The sequence below is a fragment of the Corvus hawaiiensis genome, chromosome Z (assembly GCF_020740725.1).
Source record: "Corvus hawaiiensis isolate bCorHaw1 chromosome Z, bCorHaw1.pri.cur, whole genome shotgun sequence".
NCBI lineage: Eukaryota > Metazoa > Chordata > Aves > Passeriformes > Corvidae > Corvus > Corvus hawaiiensis.
This window is the reverse complement of record NC_063255.1, coordinates 43,602,663-43,626,948: the sequence shown is the minus strand read 5'-3', so window position 1 is coordinate 43,626,948 and position 24,286 is coordinate 43,602,663. Positions and strand designations below refer to the sequence as shown.

General features: G+C 38.6%; 1 protein-coding gene across 2 annotated transcripts in view; it reads left to right on the top strand.

Annotated features, from left to right (window-relative positions):
- Positions 1-24,286, top strand: part of FBN2 (fibrillin 2) — a 118,415-nt gene that overhangs the window by 46,405 nt on the left and 47,724 nt on the right. For both annotated transcript variants that reach the window (XM_048292563.1, XM_048292562.1), the window contains 9 exons: positions 4,165-4,317; positions 5,060-5,113; positions 8,422-8,547; positions 10,861-10,986; positions 15,979-16,098; positions 19,798-19,935; positions 21,215-21,265; positions 21,433-21,558; positions 22,517-22,744. In XM_048292563.1, coding sequence (XP_048148520.1) covers positions 4,165-4,317; positions 5,060-5,113; positions 8,422-8,547; positions 10,861-10,986; positions 15,979-16,098; positions 19,798-19,935; positions 21,215-21,265; positions 21,433-21,558; positions 22,517-22,744 — 1,122 coding nt within the window. The remainder of the gene's footprint in view (positions 1-4,164; positions 4,318-5,059; positions 5,114-8,421; positions 8,548-10,860; positions 10,987-15,978; positions 16,099-19,797; positions 19,936-21,214; positions 21,266-21,432; positions 21,559-22,516; positions 22,745-24,286) is intronic.

The following is a 24,286-nucleotide window of genomic DNA, read 5'->3' as shown; positions in this document are numbered from 1 at the left end:
TTTACAAGGATTTCTGAGAGTTACAGTGCTGTGTGGACTGCAAAGTCCCATAATTTAATCCACAGGAGAAACCATCTTTTCCCTCTGCATATCAGAACATCAATTCTATATCCCCTAAATTTCTCCTTCCCCAGCTCCTGCATGTGTCTGTCATCAGGCACGTTAGTGACAATAGACTCTACAATAATCCTATTTATTAATCAGTGCTATGACTGTTCTTGCTGATGGGCGCAGGGATGTTGTATCTGCCTTTGTCTTATCAGCATATTTCCAGATAAAGGAAAAACAATGCATCAGGATGCTTGCAGGTTCTCACACCAGAGGGATGGGAGATACTAAAGCCTCGTGTTGCTGTTATCAGCTCATTTTAAATAACACTTCAGATGGTGCAAAAGTTCGAAATTATTTAAAAGAAAAACTAGGACAAGTGTTTCTACCAAGTGCCAGCACAAGCTAGCCCCTTCTGTTACCACTTCAGCCTAAAAAACGTATGATAAAAACTGAGAATGGCTTAAAAACATAGGCTCAAAAAAAGACAGAACACTTTCTCAGTCTCACAGTTGGAATGCAAATTTTGTTGTTTTGAAAAAATTAAGTGTTCTAGTAAGCAAAACTGTACTAAAGATTGAACCAACAAAAGCAAGTTGTGTTCCCTCCTATGTGGTAGCCGAGATGTTTTCTTCTGGTTTATTAAAAGTTTGGAGAAAAGCAGTGAGAAGTTAAACAATGAGAAAAGGCTTGGTGTACTGTTTTAAATACTGGAATTTCATTGCTCAGTGTCGCACCAACAAAACCAGATTTGAGTACAGGCCGTTCAGTACCTTTTTTGTGTTCCAAGTTGGCCTCATCTTTACCCGTCAGTGATACAGCTGTAAAGAATCAATACAGTACTCAATTTTCTGTGCTTTCATTTACCTAATGTTGCCACAGTTCTAGGAGCAAAAGACTCCACAAGTTGGCCATCATCTGTGAACACCATTTATTTAGAAGTTACGTGTTACACTGCTTTAAGGTTTACCATAAATGCTTTTATTTTCAACAGGAAATACCCTTAATAGGACAAAAAAATCATAAGGCAGAATCATGATCTAGTTGGAAAATTCATTTTAAGAAGATGATGTAATTATTCCAGCCATAAAGTAACATAGGAAATTTCAAATATTGCATAACAAAATATCCTCACACACGACTTCGAGAATAGAATTTCCAAGCCAATCCACTGTTCAGAATTGTGTATGTGTGTTTATATATAATCCACATGCTGTTTAACTACAGGAATTCTATGTCTGGCTGTTCTCTTCCATATATTGCATGAGCTAAAAAATACTTTTCAGACATTCTGGCTGCTAGAAGATTATTGGTAGTTTGAAAATTAATAACTTAAATTGGGCCTCTTGTAAGATCATTCCCGTAAGTCTGCTAGGTAACTAGCAAGAAATATAAAATCTAAGAGCCCAGAGTCCAGCTGCCTCCCTCTTTCTCTGAGCTCTATTTTACTTCTGAATAATGACCGTGATCCTGGTGGGAGTATACATAGAAAAAAAAAATGCTGTTTTACTTAGTATTTATAAGTATGGCTGAGTCAATCACAAAATGTTACACAAGCTTGAAAAAAGTACAGCAAGGGGGAACAAATGCTTGGGAAAGGAACAGTTACAGAGTCATGGAACAGCTAGATAGATACTTGGACCCAAACTTCCAATATTTGAATATTTTCAGGCTTTTTAGGTTTGGCTGTACTTCCAGCTGCAGCTCCATGCTTGGACACCTCAGCTGGCCCTGTGAGTGTCTGTGTATCACCTCAGGACTTGGGCTGAGCTGCGGCTGCAGCTTCACACAGTGTTTTTTCTCTGCTGAGACACTTCTAATTACCTCTGCCCAGAGCCAGAGTCATCCAGGACACAGCAACTAAAGTTCATTTCACTCTGGTAATTTTGTAGAGCCAAATGAAAAAGTGTCTGTCCTCAGCCTGATTTGTCCTTCTAAGGCTCCTGGATGGGTGCAGTGACTTTCACTGAGCGTGGGTCAAGCACTGGCCACCTGATGTCGACCACAAACGTGGTGATGATCATTTTTGTAGATCCTGAAGTGCTACACTGCCAATTTAAGAGTGTAGAAGTGATATGCCTTGGGAAAGAGTGAAGTGTCCCATAAAAAGGTACATGGCTACAGCAGCAGCCATGCTAATCTCTGATCCAGGGCATAAAATAAATTCTTAGTGCTCTGAGGGCAGTGATTGAAGCTCCCTTGCTCATGGCAGAACTTGTCAGAGTGGCAACTGGGCTTTTCTGAGGTGGAGGGAAAGGATATGATGCCACTAATTATTTTGCAAAGTAAATGAACACACATTTCTTGTGCAAAAGTCCTCAACTGTTTCCCAGAATTGTAATCTTTTCCTGATGTCAAGTGCAAGCAAACTGTACTGGCTTCACCTAGATTCTTGGCAAAGAAAAAATTCTAAAATCTAGGACATATTTAGCTATTCTCCAGAACTATCTGTTCCATGGGATACCAAAAGCAAGAGAAAACATTTATGTGCAGGCAGTACTGTTATACAGGAGCCAGCTTACAACACTCAAAGAGCCGACAGAACACATAAGGAATTGCCAGTTCTTACTTGGATTGGCACTGGATATTCAACATTCACTGTAAAACTTTTCATGCAACTTCTCTTTGTTGTTTTGGGGTCAAACTTCAAGCAAGTGACTGTCTGGATTCCCTCAAGCCCATTTCAGTTTCTGAGTCCACTCAGGCTCATGTCCAGGCCACAAGGCATGGTAGTTTTACTGGGGGACTGACAAGGAGCATAAATTAAAACTGTATTCTGTCCTGGCCCATAAAGATACCTGAAATGAAGAGTATTTCTGGAGCTCCAACAGTGTCAGCAGAATTACAGGAGTCAAAAGTAAAGACTGTTTATATGTATCTTTCAGTTCTCAACTACACATTTTTAGAAGAACTGTCCAGTCACATGCTTGTTAAAAGATCTCTAATACTATCTTGTAAGCAAACATGAAAAAGGCATTGAACCCTAGAAAGACCAAAAACTGAAGAGAGCAACAAAAAACAAAAAACAAAATGCATAAAAAGCAGTTTTGGAGACATTCCCATAGTTCTTGGATAAGTATAGGAGATGATTATTCCTCTAAAAGTAGGTATGGAGTGTCTGCCTTGGAAGATGCTTCTTACTATATTTTACTGGTCAAGGCTGTTAAATTGATTTATGTGACTAAATCAGCTGTAAGATTGGCAGCATGGTGAGTCCTACAGGTGTATGGTTGACCTGTATAACTTTTCTGCTGTCTTTTTTTCGCATTATTTTTGAAGTTGAAGAACCTTTCAGGTGTTACGTGTTGTATGATAAGTGCTGGTTTGTTATCATTTGCAGCCCTCTCCCCAAGGCTGGCACTGTAACTTCCAGAGTGGGTTTTTAATCACAAACCCCTAGAAGTTTCTTACACTCTGGGCAGTACTGCTGCTCTCCTCACTGCCTAGTTGTGTGTAAGATTTGCTAAATTGCTGTTCCCAGCTAGATTTTGGGGCCTCTTTGGTGTGCTAATCCAGCAATGGTGCCTGTTTACATATAAATTTACTAAGATGGTCATGTCCTGTAAATGCTGGTCTGAACAATCTGCTAAAATTGCATTTCTGTTCATAATTTTGTAAATACAGCTGGAGATCATTGTTTCTTCTTTCAGAAGCAGGTATTCTCTCATATTACCAGCCCTGGGCTGCTGGTGAGTTACTCTACCTGAGGAACCATTTTGGAAGTAAGAGATGTCTCTGGTACTTCTCAAAGGGGAAAATCAGCCACCACATGCTGATCCAGGCCCTTCTGTGTTTCTTACTGGGATATGTGTCGATGGATTTACAGAGCTGCTTCAGGATGTGGGTCATCTTTGCTGGGTCCTGTGTAATGCTTTTGAATCAAGTCATGAAATGCTGGTTTTGGTGGTTTTAAAGTGCTCTGGAGAAAGCCCCAGGAGGTAACCACATTGAGATTTGGCCTTGGTGCCATCAGCATTATTAAGGCAGTGCAGATGTAGCCAGTGTGACCTTTTTGTTGACCAAAAAAGGGGTTTTAGCTTTTGCTGGGATAGTATGCATACATTGCACTCTTAGCCTAAGGAAATAATGATTTGTTCCCTTGTCCTTTTTTTTTAGACACTCATGTGCGTAGCACATGCTATGGAGGCATCAGAAAAGGGCTGTGTGTCCGTCCCTTCCCTGGTGCTGTGACAAAGTCTGAATGCTGCTGTGCCAACCCTGACTATGGCTTTGGAGAGCCATGTCATCCCTGCCCTGCTAAAAACTCAGGTAAAATTTTGTGTTTATTTAAGTAGTACAGTGAAAATACAGACTTAAAAAAAAAAATCTTGTTGAGATCACGTTGTCGATTTTTTTTATGCCCTAAAGAAAAGTGAATAGGGTACACATGGGTGAATTGTGGGTTCCTGAATTAAGTGTTTGCTATAAGTAATAATTCTTGCAAGAGAATAAGCAGAATTCTCCAATGAATCAGTAAATTTCCTGGTCCAGTCAGTCCAGTTTAAAAAAGCAGCCCTTATTATTTCCAGAAATCTGTATTTCATGTTATAAGAATCAATTCTTTAGGTAAACCAGATAGATTAAAAAAAGAAAAATCTCTTGACTACAGAACTGAGATGATGAATCTTGGACAGAATTTCCATTCAGTGTTATTTTCTGAAGCAGCAGATGACTACTTAGAAAAAAAGAAGCAAAACTGACATTGTGATTTAAAGCAGTAAATGAAAAGGGCATCGTGTCAAGACTGTAAAGAAATCACCTGAGCGTTTAACTCTTTGTCATCTAATTTTGGTTTTGTGTATGTATGAAAGTTCAGGATGGAGTGCTGCCTGACAGATTTAACTAAATTATCTATAAATGGCTATTTCATGTGAACACTGGCATTTCGTTAGTTACATTGTAGAAAAATTAGTTTGGAAAAAAATCACGTAGATTTAGTTTAGGATGAAAGGAGTTGAAATACTGGAAATAACATTTTCTTTCCCCCAACATCTCTGCTTTAACTGAGCAGCTGAGTTCCATGGCCTGTGTAGCAGTGGAATTGGTATTACTGTTGATGGAAGAGGTATGTTGCATATTTTCTTTAATAATATGATTCAAAGTTAAAAATCCCTATCCTCAGAATTATGTTTTTTGATAACATACTAGAGTGGACTTTTTAACCTTAAGATTAATATGTTGATTTTATTATTTTAATTCTCAAAGTACAGTATTTTTTACATTACAGTGTTTAAGAAAAGGCTGGAATTAATTCTCTACAACAGTGGATTTTGCCTGACCCTATCAAGAAAAAAAAGTAATCTGTCTCAGAGTTCTGACCTATAATATATATACTTTTTTTTTGAGATGAGAGATTTTTTGAGATTAGGCATAAAACAGCTCTCCCTCATTTGGGCAGTGACAGGAGTCACTTGCATTTGAAGTTGATTTTCATTCAGCTGAGATAGTAATAAAGCAGTTTTTCACTCCAGATCCAGTGTTCACTCATGCTTATTTGCATGGACAGATTTTTTCTGTGTAGAGTTAAAACTGGGAAGGGAGCTTACTGAAAAAAGCATATCCTTGTGAAAAACAGTCCTGAAAGTGACCCCTTGCATTTAGTACTGGGAGCTGTAAAGCTCCAGATCCTTTTTCTAGTACCACAGAGACAAGGATTTTAAAAACTAATGGCTGAGCCAGGCCTGAAGTAAGGGCAAATCATGCTGCAGTTGCCAGAGAAGTAAAATGGGTTGAAGAAGGAATAGGGGAATACAGGAACACCAATTTATTGCTGTGTTATAATAATTATCCTTTTCAGCATTAAAACTCCTATTCCATTCAGCACGAACAGAATGAGAACTCCCATCATTATATTTAGTAATGGCCTAAATAACTTTTTAAAACAACACTGTAATAAAAGAAATTCTGTTTTTGTTCAGTGCTGTATGTATCTGCATATTTTTTTTCTTAATAGCTTGACATGTTGCAAGCTTACAAGTAATCTGAAATCCACGGAATTTGTGAATTGTCTCAGTTTACTTTTCAGTGAATTATACATGGTCTGTTGAAGAATCTCTGTCTCAGATAAATAATGTCAGCATTCAGTAGTGCTGTTGTACAAGCAGCATCCTGCCATGAGAACTTGCATGCAGCCTGGTAGGGAGGTCATGTGTCCTTTTGGATACATGGAAAATACAGTTTCTCATTAAAACATTAAAACAACTGTGCTGTCTACCAAATGCATGACAAAGATCATGGGTTCATGTCTCAGCTAAAGTCCTTCTTTGTTCAGGTTTCTAGAGCAAACACAGGATTCTCTGTACATCTTGTACAGCAACATTGCAGTCAATTTTCATGCTGCTGCTCCTGTCACTGACTGTACACTGCTTGTGTGGCTTGTCCCCAGGATTCAAACATGTTTAGTAAGCTACAGAATACATTTTGCTCTAAAGAAAATACAAATCTGAAGTAGTACACTAAATCATATTTTCTTATTAATTTTTTCAGGTGTCTCATAGCATTGAGTTTTATCCAGGGATAGCATGGTTTTTCCAAATGCATATGTGATTAAATGTAAATCAGTATCTAAACTGCACTGTGATTAAAGAGGGAAATGTTCTTTACAAAAAGTTGAGCCCTACAAGTATAAAACAAGCCTTTCATGAAGTCACAGCTAGGCCAGCATCCCCTCTGTTCTTTCCTGGGCTTGGGAAAGGAACTATTTAAAGTAATGGGCTTACCATATGGGAAGAAGGAAAATATTGAAAAACCCTCTTTTCCTTAGAGGCAGAAAGTATTAAAATTAGTCCATTCCTGGTCTTATAGTTCATATGAATATTTTGGAATTTTCCAACTACAGCAGAAATTTTATATGGGACTGTAAATCAGGAATATAACTCATCCATCATCCTGTTCTGTCTACCTGAGAAAAATTTTAAATTTTCAACAAGTTCTTACAGGACTGAATAGGCTGTAGTTTTGACCTATGCATTACTGCTGTATTAGGAAAATTCTTGTGTCACCTTATAAATTATAACTTCTTATCTAGATCCCTAAACCACAGGCACTGAGTGCACAGTCTAGGTATTTTGCATCAAGTTTTTTCTTATAGACACATAGTTCCCTGTCAATTTAGGTTGGAAAGGATATCTGGACGTCATCCAACATAACCTTCTGCTCAGAGCAGCAGTATCATCAAAGTTGAACCATTTCTCAAGGCCTTGCCTGGTGGAATTTGGAAAATATCCAAGGATGGAGTTCCCATAGCCTCTTTGGGCAGTTTGCTCCAGTGTTTAGCCACACTTGTGGCGAAGAATTGTTTTCCTGGTGTTTAATTTAAGTTTCCACTGTTGTATCTTGCAAATGGTCTCTTGCCATGTCATTGTGCACCTCAAAGAGAAGTCTGGCTCCATCTTCTCTGTAATCATCTGATAAGATCAAGGAACTGCTGTTAGAGGTCACTCTGATATTTCCTCTTTTCAGCTGAACAAATCCAGTCCCTTCAGTCTCTTCTTACATCTCAGGCACTGATGCTGCTGAGGGAATTCAGTCACAGTGACATGAGCTGTGTGTAGTCAGGAGACCTTTGGAGCATGCTGAAGGGACAGTATCTTAATCCAGGTGATAGTTTAAACATAGCAGAGGCGTTACTGGGTCTGTTGATTACCAACACAGCTGAACTAATTAGTGATGTCAAGACTGATGGCAACCTGGACTGCATTGGTCATGCCCTGGTGGAACTCATACTCTTGAGGGACCAGGTGAAGAGTAAAGACAGCACTCTGAATTTTATGAGCATGAACTTTCAGTTGTTAAAGGCATCAGTGGATGGGATTCCATGGGAAACTGCCCTCAGGTTTAAAGGAGCAGAACAGAGCTTTGAGGATATTTTCCTGATATCACAAGAGCTCTTTGCTTGTGCATGTAAGAAATCAGGCAAGGAAGGCAAAGACCAGCATGGCTGAATGAGGACCTTCTGATCAAACTGAAGTGTAAGAAGGAAATGCACAGTCAGTGGAACCAGGGAAGAATCTTTGAGGAGTACAGGAAAGCTGCCCAGATGTGTAGGCATGGGATTGGGAAAGCTAGGGGCACGCTGGGGCTGAGTTGGCAAGGAGTGCCAAGACAGGCTTCTATAGGTGCCTTAGGAGGCTTGAGGAGTGGACCCATATAAAGTGGCCCAAACCTGGACACAGTATTGCAGGTTCAGCCTTCTAGTGTCAAACAAAGGAGAATAATCACTTGTTTCAGCCTTCTGTCTGCACCTGTGCTGTACCTTGGTTCTGAATGACAGCCTCCACATCCAGTGAGTCAGGTGCTGCCCACACCTCTCACAGGAACAGGTTTGTCATACCTGTCAGTGTCTGATTATCTTCTGTTGTTGTGCTAATACAGATATTAATGAGTGTGCTTTGGATCCTGATATTTGCTCCAATGGGATTTGTGAAAACCTGCGTGGCAGCTATCGCTGTAACTGCAACAGCGGCTACGAGCCTGACCCTGCTGGAACCAATTGTGTGGGTGAGTTGTTGTTTTTTGTTGTGGCTGAATTATTTATCACTACATTGATGCTGATTTGACCTGACTGAATTTAGGTCGCAAGGCACCTGCTTCTTCAAGTTATAATGAAAATGCAGAAAATCTGGAATGGTGCTTTTCTCAGTTGCTGCATAGTTATTATTCTTACTGTATGTTTTCCTGTCATTTAGTGGGTGAGTACTGCTGTTTGGGAAGTGTAAGCAGGAGGTAACACATCAGGTTTCGTTCTCTATCTAATTAATTTTATTATTCATGGTCATACATGAAATCCAGTGTTTTTTTTCTTTTGGGAATTCTTACATCCAAAAAAAGTGTATTATACCACAAGTGCATTGTACAATAATGTTGCTTATAGCCTTGTAATTTTAAGCAGGAATGTGAAGTTTGGTTAAATTACAAGCTAATGGAAGTTTCTCTGAAACCATCAGGATACTTAAAGTATCGTCCTTAAGTACTGTGTTTATTTTGCACGTAAAGGTTTACTGACCTGTCACTGCTGTTTGTGCTCAACAAACCCCCACCATTTCTGGTGGGCAAAACCTGGTCCATATAGCTGTGGTACAGTTTTCGTATCAAACATACCTTCTTGGTGATGCAAAGCAAACAAAAAGTAAAGAAAGTGTTTCCTTTCATCTGCTCAAATAAAGGAACTTTACAGCTAGTTACTTCCTAAAGCCCTAAGTATGACCTTTTGTCAGAAAAAGCACTGCTGCAGAAAATTATTGGTGTTTTTCTCTTTAAAATGCTTCATGTACTATTCATTCTCCAAGTGGATTTTATGGGAAGGGATTTTATTTATCTAGTTACTCTTGGGACTAGGTAAGTGCTAGTATAATCTATGTATTTACTTAAATAAAGATAAAGCTCACTGAATGTGAAGAAGTGTTTACTCTTAGATAGAATTTTTCCATGAAAGAACTGAATTATGAGCACAGAGATAAAAGGGTGAAAGATTTTAATTAAAGACATAGATTATGAGATGCCAGGAAATAGAAATGGTAATCAGTCAGAATGCAGACAGTATTTTTGTCAGGTCAGAGTGGGTTTAGAGCATGAGCTATGTTGTTCTGTGTTTTTACAGAGCGTATCACAACAGATTGCAGTCCAAATCTGAAGTTATTCTATGAGATTCTAAGGAAATAAAGCATTCATCATGCTGCAGTTTGGGTTAAAGGATTGTATGACAATAAGCTGAAATTGCTCTTGAAAATTTAAATTTACAAATCCATCTGCCTTTCCGTGGTTGAAATCAGATGAAGTTAAATTAAGGACAGGTTAGTTTAGAAGAGCTGTTTTTTAATTCATGGCTGCCAGACATAAATCTTGGATTCATCATCTGGGGAAACTTAGGCTTTATTGTCTGAATCCTAAATGTATTCATAAGCACAAGTTGGAAAATCTAAAGTAGTTGGGGAAACCAAAATTCTCCAGATTGTAGTTATAGTGCATTCTCACTTCTCTATTTTTAAACTTAAAAGCTCTCTAAAAGTCTATTTGATTTAAGATTTCAGTTGCAGTATTAGGTTTGGGAACTCAAGCAGACAGTAAAGAGGAGACACCCTGAAACAGGATAAAATGTCAGATTTATCCATACTTACTCTATCAATATTCTTCTATATGCTTAGGTTATTGTAACACGTGATGGGCATTAGAAGAAAAGGCTTGAAATGATAGATTTTTTTTTTCTTTCATAGAATTAATAATAGGGCAATGAGGAAGACACTTTACTTTTTATTAGAATTATTTTCAGTTAGTTTAAGAGAAGTTCAGGGAATTATGTTAAGATATGGGATTTTCCTAGTCAGTGTGCTTGATATCCTGGTGTTAATCATAGTTTTTTTTTTAAATACAGTGCTCTTCTGGAGGGGAGGTACATGTGTACTCTTGAGATGACTGCCATACATGAACTGTACAGGATAGATTTTAATGTACTTCATGGATAACAAAAACAATTTTAGCCTATTAAACAGAGTTAGAACAGTAATTAACACACCGCTGTTTGTGTGTTTAAAAAAAATAGTTAAAATACTGTTTTCAAAGCAAATAGACCTTCCTGAATTCATATGGTGTAGACACACTAATGACAAGGTCATTGCAGGAAAACATAATTATTCTTTTAAGACTGACCATTAACTAATTTTTGAGCTTGCTAGTAAAAAAAAAAAAAAAAAAAAAAAAACAACCAAAACTTTAGAGGCAGAACAGAAATTTTTGCAGTAAAAACCTGAAAATGAATTAGATCTTTGAAGCTAAGAACTGTCATTTTTGGTCATGGTCTGACTCCTGTCTCTGCAGACGTTGACGAGTGCTCCGTGAACGGGCTGCTGTGTGACAATGGGCTCTGCCGGAACACCCCGGGCAGCTACAGCTGCTCCTGCCCCAAGGGTTACCTGTTCAGCTCGGAGACAGACACCTGTGAAGGTGAGGAACCTGCAAGTTGTGTCCATTTGGTTGTCTATTGTGTCACATCGAAGCGAAACGATCACAGGAGATACCAGAGGAGAAGAGAGAGCTGTGATGTTGCATAAATCTTCACATTCCTCCTGTAATTTCTATGCAGTACTTTTTATTGTGCTGGGTATTGCTGTTGAATTTCTTTTAAAGTAATAATTTTGGTTTTATATGAAAATGCTTTCCTTTCCTTAGCTACAACATTTTTAAACTACAATAGAGGGCAATATGTGCTTGTCTTTGACCATGTACCAGGAACACCGTGTCTGTCATTTAGGAAAATGCATCTGTTTTGATCACAGACTCTCCTTTTTCTTTTCTCCCTTATTCTCTCCCTTCAGTCTGTGGTGATAGTTAATTCTAGCTCAAATCCTGTTATGTGTGATGCATTCCAGGATCTGGATATTACTGCCTAGTAATACTAAAATTGTCCTTTGTTTTTACAGTGTAATCAAAATTGCTTTCTTATATTACTATTTAACACAGATGTTAAAGCTGAAAAAATGTCATATAGCAGAAACTAATGATAAATTTTAATTAATTTTAAAAAAATATGGAAAGCTGTACCAAAAAAAGAATAAAGTTTTATGTATTAGCTTATGTGCCAACTCTTAATTAGTATTTGGTGTAGTAGAATTTTAGTGGTCCTCTTTATTTTTTGTTTGGTTCCACAGTCTGTAAATCTCAGCATTTGTGATCATTAGAAAGTTTTTATAGTAAATGGTTTTGCATTTCTGTGAGTGATGGGGAAGCTATAATTTCCTGTTGCAAAACTCTTGTTATGTGAACCAGTGTAATCACCCAGATTTTTCTGAAGTGGTGGAAGATGTTATTGTCCTCAGCTCCTTGTTATTATTGATCAGGTGGAAGTTACTGCCATACAGCTAAGCAAACATATAGAAAGGAAAGTGGAAATGCTTTAGGTTCTGGTGGTATAAAGTCATTCACATGTTCTATACAAAACTTCCTCACTCCTTCTATGCAAAATAAATTATATTCCTTTATATTTTAATACATGTGGGTTTCACAGGTCACCTTTAAGAGTTAGTTCTTGTTCTTTCTGCATGTTGCACTTGGGTAGCACTTGTTCAGATTGGGGCTTTTCTTGTGCCAACCCCCATGGATTTACAGAGCTTTCTGTGCCAAGTTGTCTCAGTGCCTATCTACCCACAGTGCTAAGGAATTTATTCTTCAGGGTATGTCTCTGTGATTAGTGTCTCTGCACAGGAAGTTTCTGGCTGTGGAAACAGTGTACTGTGTGCCCTTAATGTGCATGTTTCTTAAGGAATCTTCTAGATAGAAAAACTGATACAGTATGGTAAGGGGAGGTGTTACGACCAAGAACATCAGACCAGAAAACAGTGACCTAAAGCTAGGTGGATGAGAAGCCAGAATGCAAACAACCCAGCCAATCTTGTCGAATTAAAATGTATCTACATTTTCAAGCAGTAAACTTAGATTTATTTTTTTAGGGTAATAATACTATTAATATGTTATACATCTTTAATCTCATTGTTAGGTTGACATCTAAATTTAGCCAGTGAGGTAAAAAAAGCTGGTCAGGAGGGGTTTTGTGTAAAAGTGTCTGTAAAACCTATTAAATGTGTTGCATTTTTGCTCCTATTGAGTAGGCAGTAGTAATGCTGGGTTGGCAGCAGAGAAAGAAATTACTCTTTTTCTGCCCAAATCCTGTTTCTTGTAATTCGTTTTGGAGTTACAAGTTCACTAGTTGTAAAATCCTGCTGTAGTCAGGAGCTCTGTGCTGAGCTCTGAAAATGCTCTGATGCTTATTACTCGCCACTATATTTTTAATATGACTCTCATCAGCAACTCTGAAGAAACAACAAAACCCTTCACTGGTTTTGTTTGTAGTTCAATTGAAATTTTTTATCAATTTGATGTGAGGAGTAGGAGACTGGTTTGAGGCTCCAGAGTCTGTGAAAGTTGAGATTTTTATGACAAGCTCCATGGTTTAGTTTGTGTTTCCAGTGACATAACTAGTTAAATGTAAACCAGATGTGCTTTGAAGTTCATTTCCAGGAATGTACAGCAGACTGTTTCAATTTTTGTTTCTCTGACGTTTACAATGTACACTCACTTCACTTAAGAGAAAAAACATTTTAAAGCATGCCTCAACAAAAATCTTCATACATACTGGTTTTTATTTTAAAATACAAAATAGTGTTAAAATCAGTTTGGTTTCTTGCTTGCTCTTTCAAAAATTACCATTTATTATTATTGTGAGAAGGTGGAGGGAAACAATTTTTGGAGTTTGTTTACAATGAGCATATGATTCTTTTTCACTCTATTCAACAGTGCACTAATGCTGAAATGCATTTAATATCATCTTTTAATCTTTTTTTTTCCTGGATGCTGGTTTTGGGATGTAGTCAATGCACTATTATCAGCCTATTACTACCCAAATTCATTGGGTTTGGGGTTTTGTTTCTTTTTTTTTTTCTTCTTTCTTAGCATAGTGTTAAAGCATATCAAATGGAGAAAGGCGTAGAACATGGCCCATGAAGCCAAGTGAGCTGCCTCTACTTTTCAAAAAGTGTTGAACTTTGGCCCCTCCATGTCCACTTTTTCCTTTCTTTGGCTGTAGTTTTGGGAACATTGGCTTCTAGGTGAGGCCCTCAATTATTTTTTGTCAGGTTTGGGTTTAAAATCTGAAAATTTGAAAAAAAAAAAGTCTTCCCCTTGAGGAGGATTGATTGCAATCCTAACCTGCTAAATTCCAGGGAGAATTAAACATAGGCGTGATAACCTCATATTACCTCTATAAATGTGAGGCACTTTAAGTTTCATGCATCTTCTTAATATTTTCTTAATGAGGTTGAAGTGATGTTTTGGATAGTGGCACCTGTCTGCTTTTTACTTTGTATTGCACACTGGTTGTGTCTGTGCAAAGCTGTGTGGTTGGTTGAACTGCCAGCTCTTAAAACAATGTGACACTTTACATGAAGATCACCTGTTTCCAGCTTTAAATACCTTCACAGATGATGCCTGGTCCCTCATGGCAACTTCTCTGAAGCTGCAACTTTGTAAAAGAAGGGAAGAACACTCATGATTGATTGGACAGAGAACACATCACTTCAATTTTTTTAGTTTGTCCTGTCTTCTCAATTTTTTTCTCACTTTTTTTAAAGCTAGGCAAACTTCTGAAAGCAAGATGGCAGATGGAGAGGAAGCAAAAGTTTGTCTTTCTCCCAGAGCATGTCTGTTCAGAGGATTATTTGACATAAAGTGCATACTTGAGATCACTTATTTGTGTCACTGTGATTTATGATTTATTTGGTTTCTCTGCAAGAGCAGGAGAGACCACTCCCCACTACCAGGTGCTGCTGGTGGAAGGAGAGTGTGGGAAGCAACAGAGGCAGGGAGCATTCCTTGGGTAATAAAAACGGAGACAATAGAGTATAAAATATATTCACAGGGAGGAGAAGGCCTTGGTGCAGAGCAGATAATTGCTGGTGAGGACTCTGGATTGCCAGCTTGGATACAGAGGGACTTGTAGCTTATTCTCAGAACTAACAATGAGGCACATTGTCCTGACCTGATAAAGCCTCTTAGCTTTTATATCTCTGCATCTGTGTATGATTAATCTGTAAAATGGGCGATCCACAGTTTGAGAGTAGGCTTCAGAAACATAAAGCTCTGTCGTTGTTCAGAAAGTTGCTGACAGTCAAAGACAAGTCCTGTTTGCTCTTTGTAGATAAGTCCATTAAGTAAAGGATCTGTGAAAGCTGGTTTTAAATTAAGTGCTTTCTTTCGGCATGAAGAGAGACACCACTGTTTCCAAAGTTTACCGATTTCTGGGTATTTTTATCCCTCTCTCTCTCTTTCTTTTTTTTCCTTTTTTTTTTTTTCCTAATAATATATGCATATTATTAAATGATGTATTTTTAAGTACTTATTCCTTCCTGTGATGTACCTCTCTAGTGAAATGAAGGCTTGATGCATCATATCAAAATAGCAAATAGTAACTCTTAGAAAAATTTTAAAAAATACAGAAGATATTTCAATTTGCCTTGAAAATGATCTCTTGATGTTATTAATATCTTCAGGGCTTAGCTAGATACTGCTAAGGTTATAATTAATTTAAATTAAGCTGGTTTAATTTATGGATATTATTGCTAGCACGTATAAGCAAGCACTAAACATTTTTTTACTTCTAGCCTGCCAAAAGGAAATGTTTGGATTAGAATGTACAACTTAATTCAGGACCCATATAAAAAAAATAAATTGGTTGGGTTCAGGAAGAAATGGTGAATGTGCATCAGCAATTCTCTTTGGAGAGAATTTTTTAGTGTTGTTTTAATCTTTAAACTGATTCCACTTTAAAAAAAAATCAGCAAATAATGCTGTCTGCAGGGGTCCTATTCTTGCATGTGAACAGGCTTAAAAACCTCACAGGGATAATAAACAGGATTTAGGGGCTAAAGAGAAGTACCATTTACAGTGTTCCAGTTACTCCTATTTCTTCGACATTTCCATAACTAGAGAATTGCAGCCAGCATTGTGATATTTTGCTTCTGACAGGGTTTTCTTAATTCTTCTCATGGAGCCATAAATGACAGAAACAATGAGGACTTTGTTTGTGCTCTGTATGGTGTGGCTGGGAATGCATTTGCATTCTGTGAAAAAAGAGTTTTGTTTTCTCACGGGACGGTTGTAATTGATGCTGGAGAACTTTATGGTCCATGGTGTTGGAAATCAACTGTCCTTGTAGAAAAGGGCCATTTAATTAACACTGTCAAAATATGTGCACTTCAAAATACAGGCTACCTGTCTGTCCCTGTACTTTTTGAATGCCTTGCTGGGAGGAGTGGAGGGACAAATATTCCAGGCAGTCCTGGCCCCTCATAGCCTACAACAGCATTTAGAGAGTATAAATTACTGTGTAATACTTCTCAGAAGCACACTGTAGTTCTAATAAAGTCCTTTGTTTCTGGATTACAGATATAAATGAATGTGAAAGCAGCCCATGTGTCAATGGTGCCTGCAGGAACAACCTTGGATCGTTCCACTGTGAATGTTCCTCCGGCAGCAAGTTGGACCCTACAGGACTGATTTGTATTGGTGGGTACTTCCTCCTGTTATTTTCCCTTTTTATAAATAAATACATATATATATATATATATATATGTACACACATATTCTACATATATATATAAATTTTAGTGTCCTTTGATTATTCTATTGGGAAAAAAGCAGAATGCTGCAGAGATTTTATTGGAGTAAGCAGCAACAGTTGCTTGCAGGATGTCATTGGCATTATCACCTGAAGCCATTTATTAATTATGGTTTTTTCCTTGCCTTTCAAGAAAACTCAAAGGATTGCAGTTATCTACACATTGCAGGTCTTCATAAGCTGCCATTGTTTCATACTATTTCTGTACCATAATTGAAATTATTGTAGGATATGTGTGGTGCTCCAGCTGGATGTGGTGTCATTAATAACTGGGTGTCATTAGTAAGTGAGTGATGCTAATTTTAAATGTTACTTTTGTTTTCAGATGGATTTGTTTGGCATTTTTCATTCAAATTTCCTGCCTTGTCAGGATTTTCTTAAGATGGAAAAATGAATGCAAAGACTCAAGTTTCTATTTAATGGTGGAATTCTTCCATGCCTTCATATTTTTTTTAAGTGAATGTTACTTTTGTGCCTAAGCCTTCTCTTATATTTCCTTGTAACATCACTGGCTGGTGAAGTTTATTATTGTTTTTTTTTCTGTTCATGTTGTGCTAATTTCTTGATATAACCACACTAACCTATGCTTTTTTGTACCTCTTATTTTTAATTTTCTTTTGTTCTCACATCCAAAGGGGCCACAAGTTCACCAAGAGCCTAATTACAACAGTGTTCTGGATTTACTTTGCAAATGGTTTTCATTGGATTGTTTACAGTGTGAGGCCTGGATAGCAGTGATAAATTACATAAAATATAAACAAACCAAAAAAAGTAGCTGAGTAGTCAGATGAAAACTGAAGAACAGGATCCAGCTACATACTGTGAGCCTAATCATTAGTTTTTCATGTTGACAAAAATTGTCTTAGGAACAATGTTTTTGTACTGCAAGTGTGAATATGTTAAGACAGAAGGGTCAGAAGTAGAGCTGATGCAAGACATACAGATTGTTACTGCTAGAGCCCAGTTTTTCACCTTGGACGAAATTTCATTGGCATTTGAAGCCTTGAGAGGAGGGCAGGCTGGGTTATTGAAAAGTGAGTGAGAGGCTGGAGGCTACAGGTGGTTGATTTGCTGTGTGGAAAAACTTACAAATGTTCTTGTCATATGTATGCCATTTTAAATCTCAAGTTGATTTTCCCGTTACCACTGTAGAGAAAGACTTGTATATTGATCCTAATTTTTTTTTTTTTTTTTTTTTTATCAGACTGCCTCTGTAAAGCACTGCTGTAACAACAGATACCTTATTCCAAAACATAACTGAAGGGCTAAAATAGTATGGCAGTTTAGGATTTATTTGTATTCTACTTAGGACTAATCAAAGTAAGGTAGTGTCAGATTCTGACTAGCTTTTTCTTTACTTTCAAACTTGCTCTCGTGTCAGAACCAGAATCAGTACCACATTATTCAGCATAGATGTAAGCCATTTGTCTCCTTCTGTGAGCTTTCCTGGGCAGAGAGAAAAATGCCTTGCTCAAATTACAGTCAGAATGCAATTCACAGCATTTGTACCAAAACCTTTAGCAAATGAGTGTTTTAAGTTCAGCAGTTACAGTAAAAACTTTCTGCAATAATATTGACATATTTTGCTTGCACATGGGCAGATTTTGCAATATTAGGACCATATTTGTGGAGGGGAAGAAAAGTGGAATTGTTTTTGAAGTATATTTGAAGTATACAAGTGTTTCGTTGCTGTTTTGGGAATTGCCCATACCTTAGGGTTACTGCCATTTGTGCTTTTTGAAATATCCACTGTTACATGCTTTTCATACAGATTTTAGTCAAGATTCGTGGAGCGCATACAGTGCCCAGTAAGTAAGATGCCATCTGCCTGTAGTATGCATATACTCTTCTTCAAGTTAGAATCAAAGGGATAAGAGCAACAGAAGGAATGTTATGATGTTGCATAATAACCCTTTCACCAAAGATTTTGTCTGGACAAAAGAGAGGATGCAGAATAAAGGAAAAGCCTGAAAAAGATAAGACAAGCAGACTTTGGCAGGATAATGTGGATGCAGCTGGTATGAGCAGAGGCACCTGCTAATTAGTAGAATTCAAATAATTTTTGAGATACTGGTTTTGATTTTTCCCTCCTATAAAGTTCACTAGTAAAAGGAAATAATATTGAGCTCTGTATTTCTGCACTTGTTCAACTGTGGAGCTCTGTCCCACGTGTTTGAGGCCAATGTTCACCTAAATAATACAACTGGTTTACACTTAAATATTAATGAAATTCCCTGCCCAGTTTCTGGGGCTGATTTCAGTCACATTCTTGGGAGAGTTTTTTTCTGTTGCTTTAACCAAAGAAAGGTTGTGCTCCCTGTGGTCCATATAATTTTTTAGCATGATGATTTTGTAGAAAAGTTGAAGCTGTTTGGAAAAAAATAAGTTGGAATGATTCTTCTGTCTTAAGCACATTGTTCCTCAACGTGAGGTACTAGTAATGCATCTGGCCTTCTGCACACGTAATATAAGTAAATCTTAAACCCAAGTCCTAGTCTCCCATTTGTCATCAAACTAAATTTGTCTGGGTCACTTGCTTAGCTTTACACTCTGAATATGCAACTGCATTAAAACCCTGCCCAGGCTGATCTCCCAATTTGGGTCTAACCTTACAGGCTGCTTTTGCTGTCTGATCACCAAGCTTGTTGCCTGCCTCAAGAAATGTTGTACCATTTGAGTGTAACTTTGTAAAGGTAGCAAGCAAAGGTGCAGAAGATACAACTTGTAAAGTATGTACCTGATTTGAGATCTGACTGACGTTTCAAAAAATTACTCAGGCACTGAAATAATAGATTTTAAGATTTGGAGATTTGGGTATCTAAAAAGGACTTTCAGAGCATTTCAGGCAGCAGAGACAACAGTTTGACTAAAAGTCTTCTCTCTGCACAGGGGCTTTCTGGCCCATGGCAGAAGAGAGAAGCTGCTGCCTGATGGAGCTGGGAACTCCCCGGAATGGGCTTACCCTGACCTGGTCTGGGTTTCCAGCCTGGCTGTAACTCAGGGGATGGATGTGCTGGGCCTGAGTCCTCAGGAGCAGAGAGTGGAATACAGCTTAACAGGCGTGTTCAAAGTGTAGCTAATGCAGCAGCAGAATCAGGCCCCTAAAATAATATAGAACACTCCTACCCACAATATATATATTTTTTTTTAGATTTCCTTACACCCTTGCAGGCTCACCTTCAAGAGACACAAGAGCACCTGCATTTCAGAAAGGGTTCAGGCAGTCACCTGGGAAAGGCAGTCCCAGGTTGGGATCTCTGCTCTTGTTGTAACTTGTGTATTTTAGATGGATCAATCACTAGATGAATTAAACGAATAAATCCACTCAAGTGTCTGGAAGACCTCTGCCAGCTGTGGGACCTGGATTGTAAAATGCTTCAAGCAGTGTGCTTTGTTGCTCACTTTTAGTGATAGTGCTATCCCTTTACACCGGTTCTAAGCTAAAATGCGTACAAAATTATTCTTACTTGTTTTAAAAGACAGCTTGTGCTCCCTTGGTACTCTGCCTGCTGGTGTCATGGACGTAGCATGCCAGCTCTTTTGGCTGTGACAACTGTGTATTGTTTTTGTTTTCTGTTCTCTTGCAGACAGCCTGAAGGGGACTTGCTGGCTTAATATCCGAGACAGCCACTGTGAAGTCAACATCAATGGTGCCACACTGAAATCTGAATGCTGTGCTACCTTAGGAGCAGCTTGGGGCAGCCCATGTGAACGGTGTGAATTGGGTAGGCTCTAATACCCTGCATTTTTTGGGAGAAGGGAAGAAGTACCACTAGTAGATTCTTGTAGTCTCTGTATGTAAAAATAAAAAACTAAACAAAAAAAGCAACCAACCAAAACAAAACAAACAAAAATCATGGAAACCACTCCCCCCAAAAAACCCCTATGAAAATAACTTGTCTTATTTAGCATGACTTGCAATCTCCACCATCAGAGACCATTCTAATAACTTTGAAGCATACCAGGAAATAACGGGTGAATAAACCTCTTAATGGTTACAATATGTTTCATCTCCACAAGGACTGTGTATTGACTGGCATAGAGAGATAAAGGACTAAAACAGTAAAGTGAAATATCTGGTAAGATTCTGGAGGACCTTTTATGCTGTGGGCTGTTAACACTTTTTCCCCAGCTCTTTTCAAACACAGAGCTTATGTACCACTATGGATTGCAGAATAGTACTACTATGAGATTGCAGGGCTAGTTCTGGAAGCTGGAAGCAGGAATGCTAGCTGTACTCTAGTTTATGGCAAAAATACTGATGCCCTTAAGGTTGAATAATGCCACTAGCAGCTGAACTGGTGTCAGGATGTTTTATCCTCTTATTCTTGATTGTTACTGTGGGCATGTGTATCCCCACTAACAAGCAGAGTGCAAGCAGCATCCAGCAGAGCTCTTAGCTGTGCAGTGCAGCGAAGATATTCCTTTGGACTTCAGGAAGCAGCATGGTCAGGTTAAACTGGTAAAACTGCTCAAAACCTAATCAATCTGGACAGATAATTAGCTCAGATTGAGTGCATTTGGGCCCTGAATTTCCCATTCTGTAACTAGTTAAATTTCAGCAAGCTCTCAAATCCCTCTATGATTGCTACATTTTACATGCCTATCATAAAGTAATCTCATTGCTCAGATCCATTATTCAGCTTTGGTGGGGGAAAAAAAGCTGATAATTGATGTTACTACAGTTGTAAATCTTCAGGCCTCTGGAAGGAATTTTACCTTTTAGCTACATGTGACTGCAGAGACTGATCTGATGAGATGCTGATCATTTCACTAAGGAAAGCACATGAGAAAGTAATGGTGTAGGAGTTAATTTTGTCAACTATTCACTTAGTTTAAGTTGCATGTATGAGTCAATACTTTTCCTGATTGAGGCTAGAATACTCCCTGCCTTACACAGTCAAATTATTAGGGAATTCTGAAGATACATTTATTTTTAAATCTTCTGCTGCTACCTTCCTGTCACTCTAAAGCAGTAACAATTTCTTTCTGGCTTGATTCCAGACACAGCTTGCTCTAGAGGATTTGCCAGAGTGAAGGGTGTTACCTGTGAAGGTGAAGTTTTTGCTTCTTACTCAAGACTTCCCCCCCCCTCCCCCCCTTTGAAAATGTGAAAAAAGGAGATTTACTGTGTTGTTTCTTTCCTGTCACTTAAGTTCTCCATAAAGCTGCAGCTCTCCTGGTGGGGTCAGGAGGTAACCGAACTCTTTGTGTCCCCACAGACATAAATGAGTGTGAGGTTTTCCCGGGGGTTTGTCCCAATGGGCGGTGCATCAACAGCAGAGGCTCCTTTCACTGCGAGTGCCCCGAGGGGCTGACCCTGGACGGGACGGGGCGAGTGTGTTTAGGTAAGAGCATACCCCACTTTCCCTCCTCTTCAGCTCTGTCCAGCATCTCTCCAAAATCGTTCTTCCAGGGGCTTGAAAGAAAGCGTGGTTTATTTCTGAGTTATCCCAAATAATACGCCTGCTAAGATATCTGTGCCAGTTTAGAGAAGAGCTAATAATTCCTTCGAGGAATGCATTTGTTTTGAGGCTTGTTTTGCCCTCAGTGCAGTCACTAGGCTGTGCTAAAGTGCTGTCCCTGCTCTGACTCCTGTTCAGGAACAGCAGTGTCCTGGGTGATGGATGGTGAGCACAAATATGCTGGTGCAAATTGGTCATTTTTTCAGTGCACAGGCCTGTGTGTGGTTCTTTTCCTGGCATTTGGGTACACAAGTACAACATTTTGCTTGCACACTTGGTTGATCTGTCTTTTGGTTGACCTCCTTTGCTGCAAATAGGATGGACCCTTGAGTATAATAAGCATAATAATTAACTTTTCTGGAAACCCTACTGTTTTCTCCTTCTAACTGGGTTTAAAGTAAGCGTAACAACAATCAGGTTTTTTTATTTTTAATCTATATTCACTGTACTATTAATTTAGTAACATAAATATAGGGAGGAATTTGTTTTTTTACCACAAGAGCCACAAAAGGGTCATTTTATAAGTGAGAGTATCTGGTACAGTAAAGAAATACGTGTGTCTGTCCTGTCAAATATACATAGAAACCTAAAACACATAGAAACCTGCATGAGGGGGTAAGGGTATATCTTGATGTTGGGGGACAATGAAGGAAATTCTTCTACTTTTTTGTGGTACAAGAAAGATCCAGAAATTTAAGTATAGTGCAGTGTTAGCAACTTCACATGGCTGAACACTACAGAAATGCAGAGTCTTGAGCAGAAGCTAAGCATTATGTGTGCTTGTGCCTGAGAAACAGCTGAGAAGAGGGATAAATGCCTGTTTTTTCTCTGAAACGTGCAGATATTCGCATGGAGCAGTGCTACCTGAAGTGGGATGAGGACGAGTGCGTGCAGCCCGTGCCCGGCAGGTTCTGGATGGATTCCTGCTGCTGCGCCGTGGGGGCTGCCTGGGGCTCCGACTGCGAGCGCTGCCCCATGCCCGGCACCAAGGAGCACCAGGCTCTGTGCCCCAGGGGCCCTGGCTTCTCCAAGAGGGGGGATGTTCTGACTGGCAGGCCATTCTACAAAGGTGAGCGTTCGTTCTTGTGTCTGAGAATTAATTAAGTGTAGGAACCCAGAGTGCCGAGAATATTTCTCTGCCTGTTTTTAAGGGTTCTTACCCCCCTGAACAACACTGTTTTAGCTTCAAACCTTGGAAAAAATTACCAACAGTCAGACTCAAGAACTAGAAAATACAGTAGTGTGAATTAGGTGACAGACTACTATGTAAGGTTGTCACAGGGTGAAAAATTTAGAGGTTTTAGGCTTCTCTTTATAGTAAATAGATAAGAGTAAAAAATATCAAAATGGAGGATTGTTGTTGTTCTCTAAACCTTCTTCTCCTTCTTCTACTACTCCATGTTCTGCAGTAAAAGTAGTTTGGATTGACTGGATAGAAAATTCCTCAGTTCCTAGTCGTGTTTCTGAATAATTGGTAAGAAAGTGGAAAATAATGTACATTTTTAGTAACTATTGGTTAAAATATCTTTAAAAGGCTGTGTAAATCTTGATAATTGGCCTCACTCCTACTTTTCTTCCTTCTGTGCTGTACCTGGGTCACGCTAGTGGCTCAGTTCCTCTGATAAGACTTAATAAACAACTATCTGAAAGCATTGAAACTAAAGGAGACTTTATCTCTCAAACTCCTTGCAAGGACTTTCAGCAAATTCTCTCCAATCAGGAGATACTCACTTTATGGCACGGTAAAGTGTCAATTACAGGTGCATCCAAGGGAGTATCCTGAGGAAATTCCAGGATTTAGGACTGTTTGTTGGGTGCTTGAGAAATGTGGTAAAGGTATTTGCCTGGAAGAGCTGATGTTACAGGTGGGGGAATTCTCTGCTTTTCGTGGGAGCTTGAGAGGAAAAGGTGCAAAGTCTGAGTGGCGTAAGGAGAAAAAGGAAATTCCTGAAGGGAGAGGAGCTCTGAATTACAGCAATAACAGAAAATGTGCACCTTTTTTAACGCTGTGCTTTGCAGAGAGGGTCGGATGAAGATCTGTGAAGTCAAGGATTTTAGACATAAACATAAACTATTACTAAAATTTGACCAGGGCTCTCTGAGAGATTGAAGAAGGATGGGTTCTTTCTCTGGTTTGAAGAATCAGTAAGTGATGAAAAGGAGAGGATGTCTGTTGCATTATGATTATGAGGGCAGTGACAACAAGGATCTGCAGTGATAAAGGAGTAGATAAAAGCATTTTGTCCAGTTTTTGCTGGCTTCACCTCCTGTAAAGCAAAAACAAAACAGAATAGGCTGGAAAATGTTAAGACAAAAGACCCAAGTTACTTTAGATGGCTAAAATCTGAGAAGAAAAACTAGATTTCTGTGTGCAGAAGCAGAGGTGATGCAGAAATGTGTTCGTATTTTTTTTTTTTTTTTGAGAATGCATTCTGAAACATTTGTCTTGAAATAGTTTGAGTTGCTTGAGAAAACTATAACAGATTGGAGCTCTGCTTCACCATAAGTTCACCAATTTATTAACTCTAATTTTCAGGAGTTGTTAATCTCAGGCAAAGCTCTTGAATTTCATTGGTGCTTTACTAAACAAACAAGGAAAATAACAACAACA